Source organism: Neohortaea acidophila, assembly GCF_010093505.1.
Source record: "Neohortaea acidophila strain CBS 113389 unplaced genomic scaffold BDY17scaffold_5, whole genome shotgun sequence".
NCBI classification, from domain to species: Eukaryota; Fungi; Ascomycota; class Dothideomycetes; order Mycosphaerellales; family Teratosphaeriaceae; genus Neohortaea; species Neohortaea acidophila.
This window is the reverse complement of record NW_022985514.1, coordinates 1,015,331-1,031,354: the sequence shown is the minus strand read 5'-3', so window position 1 is coordinate 1,031,354 and position 16,024 is coordinate 1,015,331. Positions and strand designations below refer to the sequence as shown.

Sequence of the window (16,024 nt, the reverse complement as noted above, 5' to 3'; positions counted from 1 at the left end):
ACAAAAAACGCAGCACTTGCAAACACAAAAAGTTTCGCGGGTGCAACGTTGAAAAAGCGCTCGCAGTTTCATGTCCGAACACGATTCTAACAAACCCGCAATCTTCAAACACTTGGCCCCAAGAGACAGAGGCATTCTCTCAAAGCAATTGCAAAGCAAGCAAAAAGAAGACACCATGACTTCCGAACAGACGTGAGTGAGCCTTTGCCTCCGCTGCCATTGGAAGCGGTGAGACAAACGAGCAATCATTGACGAGAGTACAGCTTCATCGCCGTTAAGCCTGATGGCGTCCAGGTGGGTTGATAGCCTTCCATGATACTTGATCTCCTGGATCATCTTAGATTGACAATCATCTCAGCGTGGCCTCGTTGGCGAAATCATCTCCCGCTTCGAGAAGAGAGGGTAGGTCGATTGCACATAGCAAACGTGGCAACATGACGCAGGACTAACACAACGCCCAGCTACAAGCTCGTCGCCATCAAGCTCATGACCGCCTCCAAGGAGCATCTCGAGAAGCACTATGAGGACCTCAAGGAGAAGCCGTTCTTCAAGGGCCTCGTTAGCTGTATGTACCAAACGATGCCTGGCCTATCCGTAGACCTCTCTCTAACCCGTACCGCACAGACATGGGCAGCGGACCCGTGTGCGCCATGGTCTGGGAGGGCAAGGACGTCGTCAAGACCGGCCGTACCATCCTTGGCGCCACCAACCCCCTTGCCTCCGCCCCTGGCACCATCCGCGGTGACTACGCCATCGTAAGTTATATTGCCATTCCATCGATGCTTCAATCCACTCTAACATGTATCATCAAGGACGTCGGCCGCAACGTCTGCCACGGTTCCGATGCCGTCGACTCCGCCAAGAAGGAGATTGCCCTCTGGTTCAGCGAGAGCGAGATCCAGAAGTGGACTCCTGCTCAGCACAGCTGGGTCTACGAGAAGTAGAAGCTGCCAGTGAAGCACACGTGATTGACCATCGCGTCAAAAGCATCTTAAGATAGAGCGTTCGATAGACGTCAACGCATTGAAACTCTTCGTTCGCTATGCCACATGAAACAGACTCAGGCCTTCTGCACCTTAACCGGATAAGGACTCTTCCCAAATTCAACCACCCTCTTCCTCTTCCCAATCCGATATCGTCTTCCTTTCAGCAAATACACCATCCACCCAGGCACAGCCCGATCTCTCCAGGTGCCCACGCCGCCGAATCTTGTCATAGGCCAGAGCCGAAACCCCAACGGCTTCTGCACGAACCTCGCATCCACCATCCCATCAACATGACGTTGACTCTCGCTCTTCGGCAAAGAAGCAGTCCGCAACTCGTGAGCGAGAAGATCGTTGAGCAGATTGTGCATCAGAACCGGAACGGCGGCGTAGATGTCTTGCAGCGTATTACGGGAGTAGCTCGCCACGTCGCCAATAGCGTACGTCCGCTCGCCAACGATAGGACAATCGATTCGAAGCGTGGCAGGGTCAGTGAGGACGTACCCCTCATCGTCCTTCATCTCATCAGGGAGGTAAGACGTGTTAGGCTCTACGCCCGTGCAGGGTATATACACATCGGCAGTCAGCAAGGTGCCGTCCATCAATTCCAGCAGCGTGCGACCGCTCGAGTCGGGCGTTTCTTTCGTCGAGGCGATGCGCGTGTTGTACTTGATGTCAACGCCCAACGCCATCAGCTTCTTCGCCGCTTTCCGGCTGATTTTCGGTTCCTGAGAGGGCAGACAGCGCTCGGAGGCTGTGATGATCGTGATCCGTTGCGCGGGCTTCGATGGCTTTCTCATCGACCAGTCACGCCCAAAATCTCGATGTCTCGCGAGCTGCGCTGCGATTTCTACCGCTGAAGGTCCCGCTCCGCCGATGACTATCGTCCTCGCGTCCACCACTCGCGAGTGGAATGCGTTCAGTGCGCCGAGCGTGTTGAGATGCGGGCCGTGGAGAGTCAGAAGATCGCTGTGCGCCGCCGTGCCTGTGGCGAGGATAACAGCGTGGTAAGAGATGGTCTGCTCTTTCGCCTTGAGGCTCGCGAGCGAGAGTGGACGCTGCAGACTCGCACGCTTGTTGAGCACGCTCGCTCTCTTCTGCGCTTTGCTGCCGATCAATTCGACCGTGATCGTTCGCGCAATGGGGTCAAGGCTGACCGCCTCGCCCTGCACAATGGAGAGGTGATGCGCTCTTTGGCGATGGAAGGCGGGCTCAATGGGGATGAAGAGTTCGTCTTGCGCTATTGACGCCGGAGATGCGATTGCCCTCGGAGCGGCGATGTTCCAGTAGAGATTGGTGCTGGGGTTGATGAGGACGAGGCGGTAGGAGGGTGCTGCGTTGACGGTGCGCAGCTTGTTGATCGTGTGGTCGAGAAAGTGGTGCGCGCAGGCTAGGCCTGCGTACGAGGCGCCGAGGATGACGATGTTGAGTGGTTCTACGCCGGTTCCTGTGGGTGCTCGCGAGAGCGGAGGCCCCAGTTGCGGAGTGGGTTGCTCATATGCTGAGTCCATCTGGGTCTTTCGCTGGCTTGAGAGTTACGGTATTGTGAACGTTTGAAGAGGAGATACACGCTGAAATACTATACATCTCAAAAGGAAGCGCGCTCACGCGTGCTTGGCCTAGGAATGTAATTTACAGCCCCCTTGCTTCGAGATATGCGCTTCGCAGCGTGCTCAGAGCACAGTCCTGATCGTAACCTTGGCCCGAAAACGCTGTAAGAAAAAACAAATGGTATCTCTCCATCCCATAGCGCCATGCTGAAGAAATGTGAAGTCCCGAGGTGGTTGTCTTCAACGCCATCGTTCGCCGTCGCTTCGAAAACTTGAAATGTCGCATGTCTTTGCACGAGTGTGAGAGCATCTAATGCCAACCGGGCATCGCGCACTGTTTCAAACTGAGTCAGCACAGCTCGATCATAACGGGGAAACGTCATGTCGACGCACGATTGTATCCGTATCCATCTTCATTTCCGCCTCCCTCTTCTGCAGCTCCTGCAGCGACACAGGCGTCTGCACGCGAGCGGGTGTGCCACAAGGCGTATTATTCGGCGTCGCGGGGGCGCGCTTCGCGAAACCCTGGAAGATGTTGCCGAGAAGGGTGGAGGAGCCGGGTCGCGCGAGCGTGGACGGTTGGTAGAGGGTGTGGTGGAGACTGGACGGCGAGGCGTGGTGTGTTGCGATGGGCGCTTTGGTCTGCGCTGCTAACGCTGCCGCTGCTTGTTGCTCTGCTAGCTTTTTCGCTGCTTCGGCCGCTGCGCGCTCTTCGTAGTAGTGTGACGGGATGGTCTCGACGGCGAACATGGTGGCGATGTTCTTGCAGAGTGTGGGCGAGAAGGGGAACGCTACCGTGGGCGCGGAAAGGTGACGCTGGCGCGAGCGAAGACGAAGTGATGTATTTTGTGCAAGGCAAGTGCCAGTTTTGGAACGCCCACGCCGGCACTTGCGTAGTGAGTGACGTTGCACTCTGCTGTGAGACGGCGCGTGGGAGGCACCCAGGGTCCGGTAATGCGGAAGTTGAGAAGATGCCGATCGTAAGGCTGCACGCTGCCGCTGACGCAAACGCCGGATCCTCCGCGCTTCTCGCTGTTGAAGCCGAGAGTGAGCGAGTGAAGGGTCTCGTAGTGTGATGCTCTTGCTGAGGGAAGGACTGGGTGTGTGATGAGAGGGCGCGAGGGGCGGGTAGAAAAGGAACAACAGTCAGTCGCACGGGCGGCAGGAACGGCGAGGAATTTCGAGATCCCCGGGCCCGGCAAATTGTGCGGGTTGTGGGGGAAGGCACGATGTGGGGAAGGAACGTGGCCGCCATCCGAATGAGGCAAGAGCAAGCATGCCCGCGCACGTGTGGTTGTTCTCTCACGTGCTCTTTCATTGAGACAAACGGTGTAGAGAACCCTATGAAATAATGGTTTATGGACACTGGCTTTGATTTATGATCATGCTCATTGCCCTACTCCAAGGGTATCCCATACTGGGCCAACCGCCCGTCCCGTGGAAGCCATATATCGTTATCGAACCTCACGCAATCAAATCCCACCTCAAATATCAGCTGCCGTCTCCAGCAAGGCCTTGGTCAGACTCTGCCTCCCAATCTCATACACCTTCGTCCCAATGACCTCGCCCAGCATCGTTTCGAGCCGTTCCTTCAACACCTCCCCCTCGGGATACCCATTTTGCTGCAAGGCTCCCGTCTCCGCCGCATCTTTCTCCACGGTCTCTAGCGCTCTCATGATCGCATTCACCACGTACTCCGCCTGTTCGCGCTTCCCATCATCCTTGAGTCCCCTCTGCAGATGTGCGTCGTACGGCAACAGGTTAGGTACGATGAGCGATCGCACGCCTTCTGGACCGGCGATCATCGTGAGGGCAAGGATAGATCCGTAGTGCGTGCCAAAAGGCTTGTGGGAGTCGAGGAAGCTCTTCAAGCATGAGCGCGCGATACGTGGCTTCAGTGTTGATGAACTGGGTCCGTATTTTCGTGTGATGCTTGAGAGTAGGCTGGCAGCGTAGTCGCGTAATGCGAAGTGGGTCGTCGGGCCGTCTTGGCTGGCAGAGCCGAGGTGTTTGCCCACAAGGCAGGTGAGTACTGATGGGATGATTGAAGGGACGTAGGGCGCGAGGTATAAGCTTGCATTTTCCAGCAGAGCAGCTATGACGAGCATACTTTGCGTGAGGACGAACATGTTTTTGAGGCTGTGGGTGACTTTGTCCGCCACAAACTGGATGAAATATGGCACCAGTTGATGAAGACCGGGATCGGTCTTGAGCGATGCGAATGCTGCCGATCGGTACTCGTCGTTCGTCTCGTCCAGTATGGCGCCGCATATCCGCTCGAAGTAGAGCTGCAACTCTTTGGAGAGTACATGCTTGACGAGCGGCTTCACCGATACGTTGTCGTTGCCGCTCACTGCTGCGAGATGTGGGTTTGCGCCGGGTCCTTTTGCTGCGAGCTCTTGGTTGCGCTGGTCGGCTTGTGTCGGGTTCTGCGGTATGCTAGGCTGCACACCCTCCACGGCTAGCCAGTGTGCCGTGAAGCTCATCTCTCTTGGGACCTTGGGTAGAGGCGCATTGATCAACTTCTCGAAATCCATCTCTTCATCTTCCACGTAGAACAGCGGCTGACCGGGGCCGATAGACGCTTCACCGAATCGCAGTGGTCTCGTGGACTCGTAGCCATATAGCGGCTCCACCTCCAGCAATCGCAGTGCTTGTGAGACGTCTTGTGTTGTGAGTGTCGTTCTCTTGCCGTGTCGCATGAACTTCAGCGCTTCTTCCAGGACCTGACTGATTCTGAACTCGACATCTCGCGCGAGGTGGTCGACGGCGTCGCGATTGAGCTGCGTGATCCCTATCGACTCGGCGACGTCGATGACATTCTCGGAGTTCCAGACTGACATGTTGTCAGCCTGGCCGACGGACGCGCCGACGCGGTTGTCGCGATACTGCTTTGGAGGGCTCAACAGCTGTTTAGTTCACTTGGGCTGGTCGAGTGCTTCGAAGGGTGGGTTGCGTGAGGTCCGCGATAGGTCCTGGTGGTCGGTGGTCGTGGTTCGTAGAGTCTAATCGTGGACATCGAGGCAAGCAGTGTGCTCGTGAAGGATGTTCTGTTGGAAGGGCTCGACTGGCTCTATTGTTCACTCAGTGATTCCATGGGGCACTCCGAAGGTTTGCGCGTTCCAGTGAATTGCGCCGACTTCACTTGTGCGTTCTGTGAACTTGAAGGAGAGGTTGCGATGCGAGAAGTGAATGCAGCGTTGGCGGCACGACCCGCAACTCTATCCCCAGCCAGCTGTTGCTTACGTTATCTTGGCCGCTCCAGTTCCATGTCATGTTGAAACATAAAGGTCCAGTGAACGTGATGCGCGGAGTGGAGTATGATGAGGTCCTTCAACAACATTTACGTATAGCTCTCTATCAATTGACGAAACTCGCTCTTGTCCTGTCAGCAGAGCACCGCCTGTGCACGCCGCAGATCGAGCTTCAAGTCTGCGTCTCTTTCCAACATCTCTGGAGTGGCTGGAGTACCTTCTCGGCGAACTTCCTCCGCCACTCACCACTCGTGGTCGATGCTGGAGCCGAATGCAGACACCATCTCACGGCCGCAGCGTCATCTTGGCCCGCTTCGAGTTCGATATCCTGAGCACATTCCCAGGCCACAACCTCGCGCTGGAGCGGATCACTTGGGTTCCTCGGCCAAGCAGGATCGTGAAAGCCACCATGGGCTTCCAGTGATGTTTCGAAGCAGAGCTCAAGAAGGACGATTCCGAGTGTCAAGAAGCTCTGGTCTTTCGATCCGCAGGGGCTTCAGAAGCAACAAACCCATACGATGAGGGGAGAAAAGCGACACGAGGATGCTGCCGATTAGTGGTGTTGGACAGTCATGGAGACATCGATTGAAGATGCCAAGACGGCTCCATCGGTTTCTCGACTGCGGTTTGAAGGATGAGATGCAATGGTATAATGAGAATCAGATATCCATTTAACCAAGCACCGTCACACACGCTATGCATTGAATAGACTCCATCATGAAACTCCATATCTCGTTCGCGTTGTTGGCTGACCCTGCCGCCTCCTGGAGTCCGAGATCATCCTTGTACATCCGGCAATCTGACGGCAATATCGCCGCTCTGCGTGATGTACCGCACCCATGGCAATGACGGGTATTGCAACTGCAGATCGATTAGCAGTAGTCCACAACAGTCTCTATGTGAAGAACTCACCTTCGGCTCGATAATCTTCAGATACCGCACCTGAATGCCAGAAGTAGTGAAGTACGGAATCTCAAACTTGACGCCAATCGGCCTCTTCGCCTTCCCCGTGCCGCCCACACCCCCCATACTCCCTCCAAAGCCGCCCATCATGCCGCCGCCGCGTTCTTCATCACCGCGTACACTCGGTAGACCTAGTTCAGCGCGCATGAGGAACTCCTTCCCGCCGCCGAACTGCTTGATCTTCCACACTATGCTCGACGTTTCGGGCGCGTAGTGCACGGAGCCAATGTTTGTCCGGAAGCGAGGCGTGTCCGCATCGTCTGGCACGGGGATAGAGATCTCCACATTGTTGGCTGTCGAACGGCGCTTGAACTGTGCTTTCGCTTTGAGCATGTATTCTATCCGGCTGCCGGAGTGGGATTCGACGATGCACTCCACCCAGATGAGCGGCTTGACTTGTGTGTTTAGTCGGTAGGACATGAGTTCGAATTCGCCATCCGGAGGAATGAAGGAGATTGTCCTGTCGTTTTCGAACCGTGAAAGTCGCACACATTGATGGAATTTGACGTCTTCCATCTCCACCGCTTTGCCCCGCGTCGCACGCCCGGTCGTCTCGAACATGACTTTGTCGTTGAGGCCGAGGCGTAGCTCTGGCATGCCGGAGAGGTAGCATTTCATTTTGATGGCGCCGAGGATTTCGGAGCGCAGGACGTTGCCGGAGGAGCTGACGAGCAGGTTGAGCGATTCCACGACATCGAGGAAGACTTCGTTCTTTCGGTAGCGGATGCCTTCGCTTCGCCAGCTGACCGCGTTTGTGACTGCTATGGGAGGGGCGCGGGCCTGGACGTCGAGCTTGAAAGACTCTTGCGTGATGTACTCTTGCAGGATCTTGGACTCGGTGGTCTGCGGATAGCCGAAATCCATCATCTCATCGAGGAGTTCGTAGATGATGACAAAGTTGTCGCGGATGCTCTCCTCCTCCAACTCCTTAAAGTACTCGGTGAAGACTTCAACAATGCGGTGCAGGAAAAGCAGGATCTCGGCGGCATTGCTGTTGCGTTTGGTGAGGGCGAGGAGGTACAGATTGTTGTGGCGGATGTAGAGGTAGTTGATGCCTTCGTCGCTGAAGCACGGCGGCACGGAGGAGGACTCGTCTTCGGCTTCGCTGAGGAGGACGGGGAACTTCTCGACGGCGCTCATGGGGATGTCGCCGCGGTAGTTGCGCGCGAGCAGCGTCTTGCCCTTGAGGTCGAGGAAGAAGATTGCGGAGGCCATGGCGAGGGTGGGGGTGAGGGTGCGGGTGTGGTGATGTGGATGGTTGCTATCTGGAAATCATCTCAGAAGGGGTTGATTCGCATTCATGAGCGCGTGTTTCAAAGTCTCCGGTCGTAGTTGTCGCGCTGTTTCGAGGAGTGAGGTGCGGTAGGCGGAAGTGTCAAGCTTCGCCAAGACTTGAGGAGCTCACATCTTTCTTCCACCCAGTCCTTCGACACTGCATTTCGTTCGACCACAACACCACAATGGCCCATCAGCTAGCCCACAGGGCTGGTCGAACAATTCGAGCGCCATCTACGGCGACATTGGTGGCTCTCCAATCAGCCATATCCAGTCTCACCATCTCCTCACCGAATCCTGCCACCCTCCAACGAAGAAACGCCTCGCATCAAGCCCAAGGTCGAGCCAATGGCCCCAAAGACCGCGCAGGCAAACGACTCGGAGCAAAAAAGACGGGAGGAGAATATGTAATACCTGGCAACATCCTCTATCGACAAAGAGGCACACTCTGGTTCCCCGGCGATGGCTGTTTCATGGTACATTCATCCTTTCCCCTTCATACTCGGGTCAGCACTAATATCCCATTCACAGGGTCGCGACCACACGATCCACGCCAAAGTCCCCGGCTACGTCAAGTTCTACCGCGACCCCTCCTTCCCCACGCGCAAATACATCGGCGTCGTCTTCGAGCGCAACAACGTGCTGCCACAGCCCCCCAACGCAGTGCGCAAACGGCTGCTAGGCATGCTCGCGTACCGCATGCCCGAGAGCAGCAACAGCAGCAACACATCAGAGCCATCCGCTCTCCCATCTCCACCCACCGAAGCACCCTCCAAAGCAGTCGAAGTCTCCACCCAACCTCCCACCTACCCGCAAACAGCCACGGTGAAAAACACGCGTGAAAACGGCGAGGTCATCACCTCGCAACTCCAGCTGCGCAGCGGTAGCTATCAATGGCGACAAGCGAATTACGACATTGGGCGGACGGCGCTGCAGAGCGAGCGCGCGTTGAAGGTGAAGCCGTATGATCCCAACGACCGCTTTTTGGCGTGGCGCAAGCGGAATGCGCGGCGTGCGCGCGCGGCGCAGAAGAGAGCTCTGGGGAGGGGAGGGAAGGGGGCCGCAAAGGGCAAGGCGAAGGGGAGGGGAAAGAAGAGGTAGAGGTGGGAGCGATGAGCGGTTGGGGTGGATCCAAGTTGATACTCTTGTAGTGTTGTATTGCAATGCATACCTACGGACTCGCTGTATTCCAATGCGTGCAAGAAGCTGCAAATGCCGTATGTGCTCTCCGCCACATGCTCCTGCTGTAATGACACCTCACAAAGCAGAAACGCTGCCCGCCCGCCGCATGTGTTGCGCGCACCGCTGAAGTGAAAGACACAATGCTCAGTCCTCACGGCGCCACCTTCTAGTTGACGCTCGCACCCTCCGCAAGCGTCCATCCACCACCCAGCACCGCTCCACCACCCTCCACATTCCCTTCCCCAGTCGCGCCAGGAACCTTGATAATCAGGCCTTCCCGCGCCAACCAGTCCTCCATAGCATAGTCCTTCAACCACCGTTCAGGCCCAACCAGCTCATCGTTCTCCTTCTTCGCATTCTCCATATGCCTTCCCACGTGCTCCAAGCGCTCATCCCAGCTCCCCTCTCCGCTGAACTTGGCATCGCAAAACAAACACCCGCTCTGCTCCGGCGTCGATCGAATGTGGCGGTAGCATCTCGCCGCCGCAGCGTTGAGCGCTTGCTCCTCCGGGTCTTTGGCAGCCGCGGACTTCGACAGCGGCGGCGCGTTCGGGTCTTTCTCGCCCGAGTGCATGCGGCGCACGTGCTGGATGAAAAGATCCTTGCGGTTGAAGTCGTTCGGCTTGCGTTCGGAAAGGTCGCAGGGCGCAATGTCGCAGCGCCAGAAGCCGAGGCGCATGTGCGCCGTGTTGATGTGCCGCTTCCACTCGTTCTTGCTGCCGAATGTTGAGGTGCAGCCGTAGACCGTGAAGGGACAGGTGAAGGCGCGAGAGGAGTTTTGTTGCACGTAGGCGCTTGGTTTCGCGCCGGGCCCGGTTTTGGAGGCGTTGGAGAGGCTGCGCTTCCTGGGCGCGCGTTTTCCGGCTTTGGCGGACGTGGGTGCACGTGGGGAGGAGATGCCGTGGTCGGAGCGAGGGTGTTGGCGCGGGTACGTGGGAGACTGGGGCTCGGACTTGTCGAATTCCGAGTTGGTGGTGCTGGTCGCGGAGTTGTTGCGCATCTGGTTGTAAGCGTCTGAGTTGTAGTAGTTGCCGGATGGGTGACGGTCATCGACGTCCATTGCGCCGGCTTCGCGTTTGAGGCCGCTGTGGGAATTTGGTAGGCCGGGAGCAGGTGTGGCTGCTAGGCTCCAGGCGCTGGCGTGATCGGGTTGGTGGCCGTAGACTTGGGCATCGTGTGACAGCTTGGCTCGTAAGGCTTCACGGGCTGCGCTGGCGATGGATGGTCGTGTAGCGAGGTCGCCCAGTAGATGAAGGCCACGTGCTTCCTCGTGAGATACGGCAGGAGCGAGGTTCCTCTGCTCCCCTTCTGGCTCCCCTTGCGGCGACCAAGGCAGACCATCTCCATTGCGCCAGCGAGTAGCCGCGTGGGTCGGCCAGGCACCACTACTGCTGCTTCGATCGGGCCAAGTGGGAGGCTGTCGAGACTGCCTTGGGCCGACGGGGATGGTCAGGTTGATGACATTGGTGTCGGGATCGCCGCGTTCGACATAGTAGCCGGCAGGCAGGAAGTCGTTCAGTTGCTCCACCAGTTCGCGGCTGTCGGCAAATAGTTTGGCGATTGTGGCGACGATGGCGGGAGTGTCGTGCGTGCCTTGTTTGAAGTCCTTCAGGACATCGAGGAAGCGGACATAGACATCTGGGAATTCGGCGTAATGCGTTTTGATTATGTCGAAGTAGGAGAGGGCATCGCCGAGGTCCTGCTGTGGACGCGGGGGAATGTCCTCCTGTCGCGGCTGAGGCTGAGAGTGCGGAGGCGGAGGCTGTTTGGCATAAGGGTTATGCTGGGGGGGAGGGTATTGTTGATGATAATGCTGGGGCTGGGACTGGCCCTGTTGTGGATGCGGATGCTGTTGTGGTTGCTGTTGGTGGTGTTGCTGCTGCTGCTGCTGCTGATCCTGGGAGGTGTCCAGGATAGGACGGGGGTAGGTGGGCGACGCGAACGCCATTGCGGCCCCCCAAGCCCGGTGGAGAAGGAGAGGGAGACGATTGAAGGCAGATGCAGCAGCTGCCACGCGTCGAGAGCAGACTGTTGGATGTGCAGTGGGAGATGGGGGTTGAGGTGAGGTGAATGGTGGCCCTCTTTTTTTCTCCGCACGCGCACGCACGCACGGCAGTGAGCTTTGCAGCAGGCCCAGCCGCGGCGGGAGGCGAAAAAAGCGGCGCGGCGAGGCTAAAGGTGCCCAGCAAAAGGCTAGAATGGGCGAGGTTTGATTGGGGGAGGGGGCGAGCAGCGCGGCGGCCTTGTGTGGCTTCAACCTTCCCCTTCCGCCCTTTGCGCAGCCGCGGTAGCCGTGGCCGTAGCGGGTGATGACGTAACAGACTCGAGGCTCACGTCCGGCGAGCGGGGAGTCGGGGGAGATTGCTTGTCGTTTCCAAAGAAGCGCCTGGCTGGTAAGGAGATTGGCACGTGGATTCGGTGGGAGAGAGATGGAGTCTTCGTGGCCTCCCTCGGGTGGAAGCAACGCGTGAGTGAGAAGAAGATGAGCCAACAAGGCTGCAGCGTTAAGGTAGCAGCCTGCCGTGTGGGCGCGCGCGCGTCTGGGTGAACGCGGAAGTTGCCGCGCCGTACATTGCGCCTTCATCACCTGAGAGCTAGGCGGAACTACATCCTTATCTTTACTTAACACACGTGTTCTCTCGAACCTATCCCTCCTCAACACGCCCACACAGCCGTAAATCACACCTTGTCGGCAATCATGGCAATTCCTGCCGCGGTGTCCGTGTGCCTCGTCCCCCTTCCTAGCCGATGGGCCATGACTCGCATCGACCGTCTGTTCCCTCAGGCAACAAGCCTCCGGCTGCGTCCCAATGAGTTCTTCTCCACGCATATCCAGACGCTCCTGGCAAACTTCGCCTGCATGACTGCTCGCGGATCGTCCCAGCCTTGCCCGTTTCACCTCTCGGAGTCCTCGCCGAGCAGCCTTCGTAAGCTGCACATCGCCTCGCTTGCGCTGTCATCGACTGGTGGCTGCGCAATCACGGCTTGAGTTGCTGTTTCCCATTCCAGTGGAAAGTTCAAAGTGCTCGCCATTGCAGTCGTTCCGCTCACTGGAAGCATTCGACCCATCCTCCCGATCCGCACGCTGCGCATAGACTGCCTTGGTGTCGTCGCTCCCCGTCGTTGGAAGTTGAATAGACTCCCTGCTTTTTTCTTGCTCCTCCTACTTCCCTCGCTGCTCCCCGAGCTCGCCTCGGGCACGCTGGTCAACGCCCGCCTCATCCCCGGCCGGAGTGCATGGTGTCGTGATGTACCGGAGCTTGCCGTTGTGATCTCGCCCAGAGGCGGGAGGTGCGAGCTATACTCATCCGCCAGGCTCACCCGGCTTTGTGCGCATATCTCTGCAATTCCTTGGATGGCTTGCTGGAACTCCGCACTGTCGGCAGCCTTCAGAATGTCTGCGAAAGCATACGACGAGACCGGCGGCAGTACATGGGCCCCTCTCCGTCCCTTTCCAGATGGGCCAATGGACAGCGTATGATCGGAAGAGTGTGCTCTGACGAGCACGGGCGACGCCATTTCATGGCATGGTCACTGCCTGTCGCCTGTAGCCTGTACCCAGAAAGACAATGTGCTTGCTGGTGGGCTGGAGCTGGGAAATACGAGACCACGACTTTTGTCATCCCACGACTTTTAAGCTTCAACAAATTTCAATATCATCTTCACAACACCATGTGCCTTCACACAACTTCTCTCACATCATCATCTTCCTCACGCCGTTCGACAGTAGCTGTCGAACAATTGACTGACGAAGATGACAGACCAATCAGACTTCAAGATCAAAGGCGCCGCTGAGAAGAAGCTCGCCGAGGTATGTCCTGCTTTCACCCCCGTCTCTGCCTCGTGTTTCACTCGCATCGGGTGACACCTTCACTACAATTCTGCTGATACGCGATAGTCAACCAAGCAACCGAGCACGCCTGAAGCGGCTCGTGCTCCTGAAGACGTCCCGCCGACCTCGACATCTCTCGAGGAAGGTGAAATCACACCAACGTCTACCAACGGAGAGGTATGTCATGATGCACGCATCACTACAACTGGCTTGTGGTCTACCCACTGCCAATTTTTCAATCCATGACTTCCGACAAGCACTGTCAGCCACGTTATGTGCACAGTCGAGCATATGAACCTGAGCGCTATATCACGTCTGTCCGTCATCGATCTCGCTGACAGCTAGTAGGCCAAAGCAAGCGTCGACGTCGGACAGATGGTGAGTATTCACAGCATCTTTTCAGCCTCATTTTCTTACCCGCCCCCTTCCTCTGCTCTCAATATCTGCTGCTTTCATTTACTTCTCCCTCAAAACAGCTACTTCAAAAGAAGCATCTACTATCCAAGCATTCTTTCAATACTGATCCCCGAGGCACACAGACCCACGAGGACCAGCTGGCACGCTACCGATGGCTCAAAATTTCCTGTGACCCAGCGGCACATAACAACCACGACCACTACTATACGCACATGGACACGTTCGCTTCGCAGTGGGAAGAACCCAACGAACCGTACTGGCTGTGGAACTCAACAACCCAAGACTATGATGCCAGCGGCCTTCAGAACTCAACTAGCACCGCAGCCAGCGCCTCCGCCAAGCAGCCCTCGTCCACTGGAGTCGACCCCAACTACACGGGCTACAACCCCAAGATCCACGGCAACTACGACCCCAACGCCCCTTACGCTCAGTACCACAACAAGAAGCGCGAAGAAGAGGCCAAAGCACAGCAAATTGCACAAGGCACATACGCTCCATCAAGTACTGCCTACGTCACAAGCGGCAACTTCAACCGATTCACCGGCAACTTCCAAGACCCGTCGCAGTCCGCAGAGAGACACAACGACTACAACAAGTCCGGCCGCCAAATGAACGCCTTCTTTGACGTGGACGCCGCAGCCAACATGCATGACGGTAGGTCGCTGAAGGAGGAGCGCAGGAATGAGAAGTTGTCGAAGGAGCAGATTCGGGAGTTGGCGAAGGCGCGCAAAGAGAAGAAGCTGAAGAAGCGCATGGACTTCTACCGCTCTTGAGACCGCGTGGCCTCCTGATTTCACCATTTGCTTGCTCGATTAGCGGCATCATTGGGCTGGCGTACCGGGCACTCGCAGCGATGGACACTAGCATTCACGGGGTGTTACGATGATGATGATGAATGATGAATGATTTGCGGCACACACTGCGCATCGGCTTTACTCAGAGACGGAATGTGGCATTAATAGATCGGCGGATGATATCACGCCAGAGCTCGGAGCTAGTGTAACTCATCAATGGTGGCACACTCCCACGTCTTTACTTCCTCCGCTTGACGTGTTCACTCTTCACCACTTAAGCCTGCCTCTAGTAGTTCAACCATGCCACCAGCTTGTGCGTCTAACAGCTGTAGCTCCGCCTTGAGATTCAGCATGAGCATCCCTTGTAAAGCCTGTCGCATTTCACACTTCTCTTCCCCTTCCCGCGCTCGCTCCAGCATCTTGATCGCCTTTCGCCTATCCCTCGGAGTAAGACCCAGCAACCCCTGATCAGAATGCAATCCCCCTCCCTCCCGCCCAATATGCTCTGCTCTCACGCCCAGCCACCGAATGCTGGGCACGCGCAGCGCCTCGCTCTCATGCGCCAGCGCTATCGAGCCATCCTTGTACGTCGACAGGATAGCCAAGCCATCCGGATCATAATCCACCAGACCGTAGACTGGAGGCGCACGGAACCCATTGCGCGGAGACGGCGTGGCGAGGAAATGAAGCAGCGCTCTGGTTGCAATGTCCGGATACCCTTTGCCAGTGATGAGGATGCCTTGCTCTGCGAGTTTCGCGCTGAAGCTTGCTGAGGAGGCAATGGAGCGGAAACTGGCTTCTTTCTCCACGACGAGAATCCACTTCACACGGTCCAGGTTGACGCACAGGATGTCTTGCAAATTTAGCACGAGTGTGCCTTCTCCTTCGGCGGTAGAGGCGACATTGAGCGTTGAGCCGTTGCGCCGCGTGAAGAGGGCTGCGCCTGTTATCAGGCCCTTCGCTACGGCTGCGATGTTGAGGCTGCTGCGCGGGGTGGAGAAAGTGAGGGCTATGGCGTCTATGTAGCGGTTGACGTGCGTTTGGTTGCCGAAGAGCGCGGGGTCGCGGTAGTAGATGTCTCTGTGGAGCAGCATGAGGAATGCACTGGGATGGGGTGGGGTTGTTCTTACCGTTTGGAGATTACGGTGTCCTTAGAGAGAGCTTCGTGGATTAGTTGCAGGATGCGAATGATGACGGCTGTTTGTGGGGAGATTAGTGACTTGTCTTACCAGCATGGTGCATGAAGAATGGATGTACTGAAACGCCAGGCTTCTTCGGCACTTTTGCCCGGAAAGCAGATGCGTCGGAACTTTTGGGTGCGTTGGTCGGCGCCTTCTTTTGCTGCCTCACTGGATGATGTCGGTTTACTCTTCAGGGTGATCACAAGCTCCGGCCGTTCGTTCGTGAGATCAGCTGCCATTTGATCGAATATCTCTTCAATCTTCTCGAGCAGTGGGGCATGACGGCGATATGGCCTTTCATCATTTACTTCGTCACAATTCGAGTAATGCCTGGGCGAAAAGCAGACTGCGGCTTGTTCTTCACTGTACATCGACCTACGAGGGTCTGCTATGACACTGAACTCGCCGGAGGTTGCAGATGGCATTGGATCGTAGCCATCGCTGAACGCGAAGAGGTCAGTCGCCGCGGATGTTAGTGACTCTCGCGATGAGTCGTGAGCAAACTCCACTCCCGCGAGCAGATCATCAAAATCGTCGTCTTCCATTGTGGGAGACTTTGCGCAATGATGACAGTCCGTCACTGACGGAATGCT

General features: G+C 56.8%; 10 protein-coding genes across 10 annotated transcripts; 3 read left to right on the top strand and 7 right to left on the bottom strand.

The window, feature by feature from the left end:
• Nucleotides 1-175: 175 nt before the first annotated feature.
• On the top strand, nt 176-944 carry BDY17DRAFT_324097 (nucleoside diphosphate kinase; the record flags this gene model as incomplete). Its single annotated transcript, XM_033737130.1, has 6 exons — nt 176-192; nt 264-294; nt 359-402; nt 462-565; nt 625-755; nt 813-944. The coding sequence occupies 6 exons, from the start codon at nt 176-178 to the stop codon at nt 942-944; spliced, it is 459 nt and encodes a 152-aa protein (XP_033589924.1).
• A 116-nt stretch (nt 945-1,060) lies between these two features.
• BDY17DRAFT_251071 (uncharacterized protein) lies at nt 1,061-2,494 on the bottom strand (the record flags this gene model as incomplete). The annotated part of the gene is made up of 1 exon (XM_033731134.1): nt 1,061-2,494. One exon carries the CDS (start codon nt 2,492-2,494, stop codon nt 1,061-1,063), a length of 1,434 nt encoding a protein of 477 aa, XP_033589923.1.
• A 35-nt stretch (nt 2,495-2,529) lies between these two features.
• BDY17DRAFT_297307 (uncharacterized protein) lies at nt 2,530-3,716 on the bottom strand. Its single transcript, XM_033733580.1, has 2 exons — nt 2,927-3,716; nt 2,530-2,867 (listed from the first exon to the last, which is right to left on the bottom strand). The coding sequence occupies exons 1-2, from the start codon at nt 3,281-3,283 to the stop codon at nt 2,844-2,846; spliced, it is 381 nt and encodes a 126-aa protein (XP_033589922.1). The 5' UTR covers nt 3,284-3,716; the 3' UTR covers nt 2,530-2,843.
• A 123-nt stretch (nt 3,717-3,839) lies between these two features.
• BDY17DRAFT_297306 (uncharacterized protein) lies at nt 3,840-5,683 on the bottom strand. Its single transcript, XM_033733579.1, has one exon. It carries the CDS (start codon nt 5,374-5,376, stop codon nt 4,018-4,020), a length of 1,359 nt encoding a protein of 452 aa, XP_033589921.1. The 5' UTR covers nt 5,377-5,683; the 3' UTR covers nt 3,840-4,017.
• Nucleotides 5,684-6,564: 881 nt separating this feature from the next.
• Nucleotides 6,565-7,965, bottom strand: BDY17DRAFT_324093 (AP-1 complex subunit MU; the record flags this gene model as incomplete). Its single annotated transcript, XM_033737129.1, has 2 exons — nt 6,565-6,648; nt 6,700-7,965. The coding sequence occupies 2 exons, from the start codon at nt 7,963-7,965 to the stop codon at nt 6,565-6,567; spliced, it is 1,350 nt and encodes a 449-aa protein (XP_033589920.1).
• A 245-nt stretch (nt 7,966-8,210) lies between these two features.
• BDY17DRAFT_249795 (uncharacterized protein) lies at nt 8,211-9,126 on the top strand (the record flags this gene model as incomplete). Its single annotated transcript, XM_033731015.1, has 2 exons — nt 8,211-8,501; nt 8,557-9,126. The coding sequence occupies 2 exons, from the start codon at nt 8,211-8,213 to the stop codon at nt 9,124-9,126; spliced, it is 861 nt and encodes a 286-aa protein (XP_033589919.1).
• A 247-nt stretch (nt 9,127-9,373) lies between these two features.
• BDY17DRAFT_310374 (uncharacterized protein) lies at nt 9,374-11,155 on the bottom strand (the record flags this gene model as incomplete). The annotated part of the gene is made up of 1 exon (XM_033735427.1): nt 9,374-11,155. The coding sequence occupies one exon, from the start codon at nt 11,153-11,155 to the stop codon at nt 9,374-9,376; it is 1,782 nt and encodes a 593-aa protein (XP_033589918.1).
• A 559-nt stretch (nt 11,156-11,714) lies between these two features.
• BDY17DRAFT_297302 (uncharacterized protein) lies at nt 11,715-12,903 on the bottom strand. Its single transcript, XM_033733578.1, has one exon. It carries the CDS (start codon nt 12,724-12,726, stop codon nt 12,103-12,105), a length of 624 nt encoding a protein of 207 aa, XP_033589917.1. The 5' UTR covers nt 12,727-12,903; the 3' UTR covers nt 11,715-12,102.
• Nucleotide 12,904: 1 nt separating this feature from the next.
• Nucleotides 12,905-14,498, top strand: BDY17DRAFT_297298 (uncharacterized protein). Its single transcript, XM_033733577.1, has 4 exons — nt 12,905-13,018; nt 13,106-13,216; nt 13,388-13,417; nt 13,579-14,498. The coding sequence occupies exons 1-4, from the start codon at nt 12,962-12,964 to the stop codon at nt 14,227-14,229; spliced, it is 849 nt and encodes a 282-aa protein (XP_033589916.1). The 5' UTR covers nt 12,905-12,961; the 3' UTR covers nt 14,230-14,498.
• BDY17DRAFT_345943 (Spo11/DNA topoisomerase VI subunit A) lies at nt 14,499-16,008 on the bottom strand. Its single transcript, XM_033738088.1, has 3 exons — nt 15,508-16,008; nt 15,381-15,447; nt 14,499-15,330 (listed from the first exon to the last, which is right to left on the bottom strand). Exons 1-3 carry the CDS (start codon nt 15,974-15,976, stop codon nt 14,511-14,513), a joined length of 1,356 nt encoding a protein of 451 aa, XP_033589915.1. The 5' UTR covers nt 15,977-16,008; the 3' UTR covers nt 14,499-14,510.
• Nucleotides 16,009-16,024: the final 16 nt, after the last annotated feature.

What these genes read in the sequence shown, in the direction of transcription:
- BDY17DRAFT_297307 (XM_033733580.1), bottom strand. Translation starts at nt 3,283, where the DNA reads ATGTTCGCCGTCGAGACCATCCCGTCACACTACTACGAAGAGCGCGCA. An exon ending in AGATGGATACGGATACAATC is followed by an intron (nt 2,868 to 2,926) that starts GTGCGTCGACAT and finishes AGTTTGAAACAG; the next exon opens with TGCGCGATGCCCGGTTGGCA.
- BDY17DRAFT_297306 (XM_033733579.1), bottom strand. Translation starts at nt 5,376, where the DNA reads ATGTCAGTCTGGAACTCCGAGAATGTCATCGACGTCGCCGAGTCGATA.
- BDY17DRAFT_297302 (XM_033733578.1), bottom strand. Translation starts at nt 12,726, where the DNA reads ATGGCGTCGCCCGTGCTCGTCAGAGCACACTCTTCCGATCATACGCTG.
- BDY17DRAFT_297298 (XM_033733577.1), top strand. Translation starts at nt 12,962, where the DNA reads ATGACAGACCAATCAGACTTCAAGATCAAAGGCGCCGCTGAGAAGAAG. An exon ending in CTGAGAAGAAGCTCGCCGAG is followed by an intron (nt 13,019 to 13,105) that starts GTATGTCCTGCT and finishes GATACGCGATAG; the next exon opens with TCAACCAAGCAACCGAGCAC. An exon ending in GCGTCGACGTCGGACAGATG is followed by an intron (nt 13,418 to 13,578) that starts GTGAGTATTCAC and finishes CGAGGCACACAG; the next exon opens with ACCCACGAGGACCAGCTGGC.
- BDY17DRAFT_345943 (XM_033738088.1), bottom strand. Translation starts at nt 15,976, where the DNA reads ATGGAAGACGACGATTTTGATGATCTGCTCGCGGGAGTGGAGTTTGCT. An exon ending in CGAAGAAGCCTGGCGTTTCA is followed by an intron (nt 15,448 to 15,507) that starts GTACATCCATTC and finishes CCCCACAAACAG; the next exon opens with CCGTCATCATTCGCATCCTG. An exon ending in GACACCGTAATCTCCAAACG is followed by an intron (nt 15,331 to 15,380) that starts GTAAGAACAACC and finishes GCTGCTCCACAG; the next exon opens with AGACATCTACTACCGCGACC.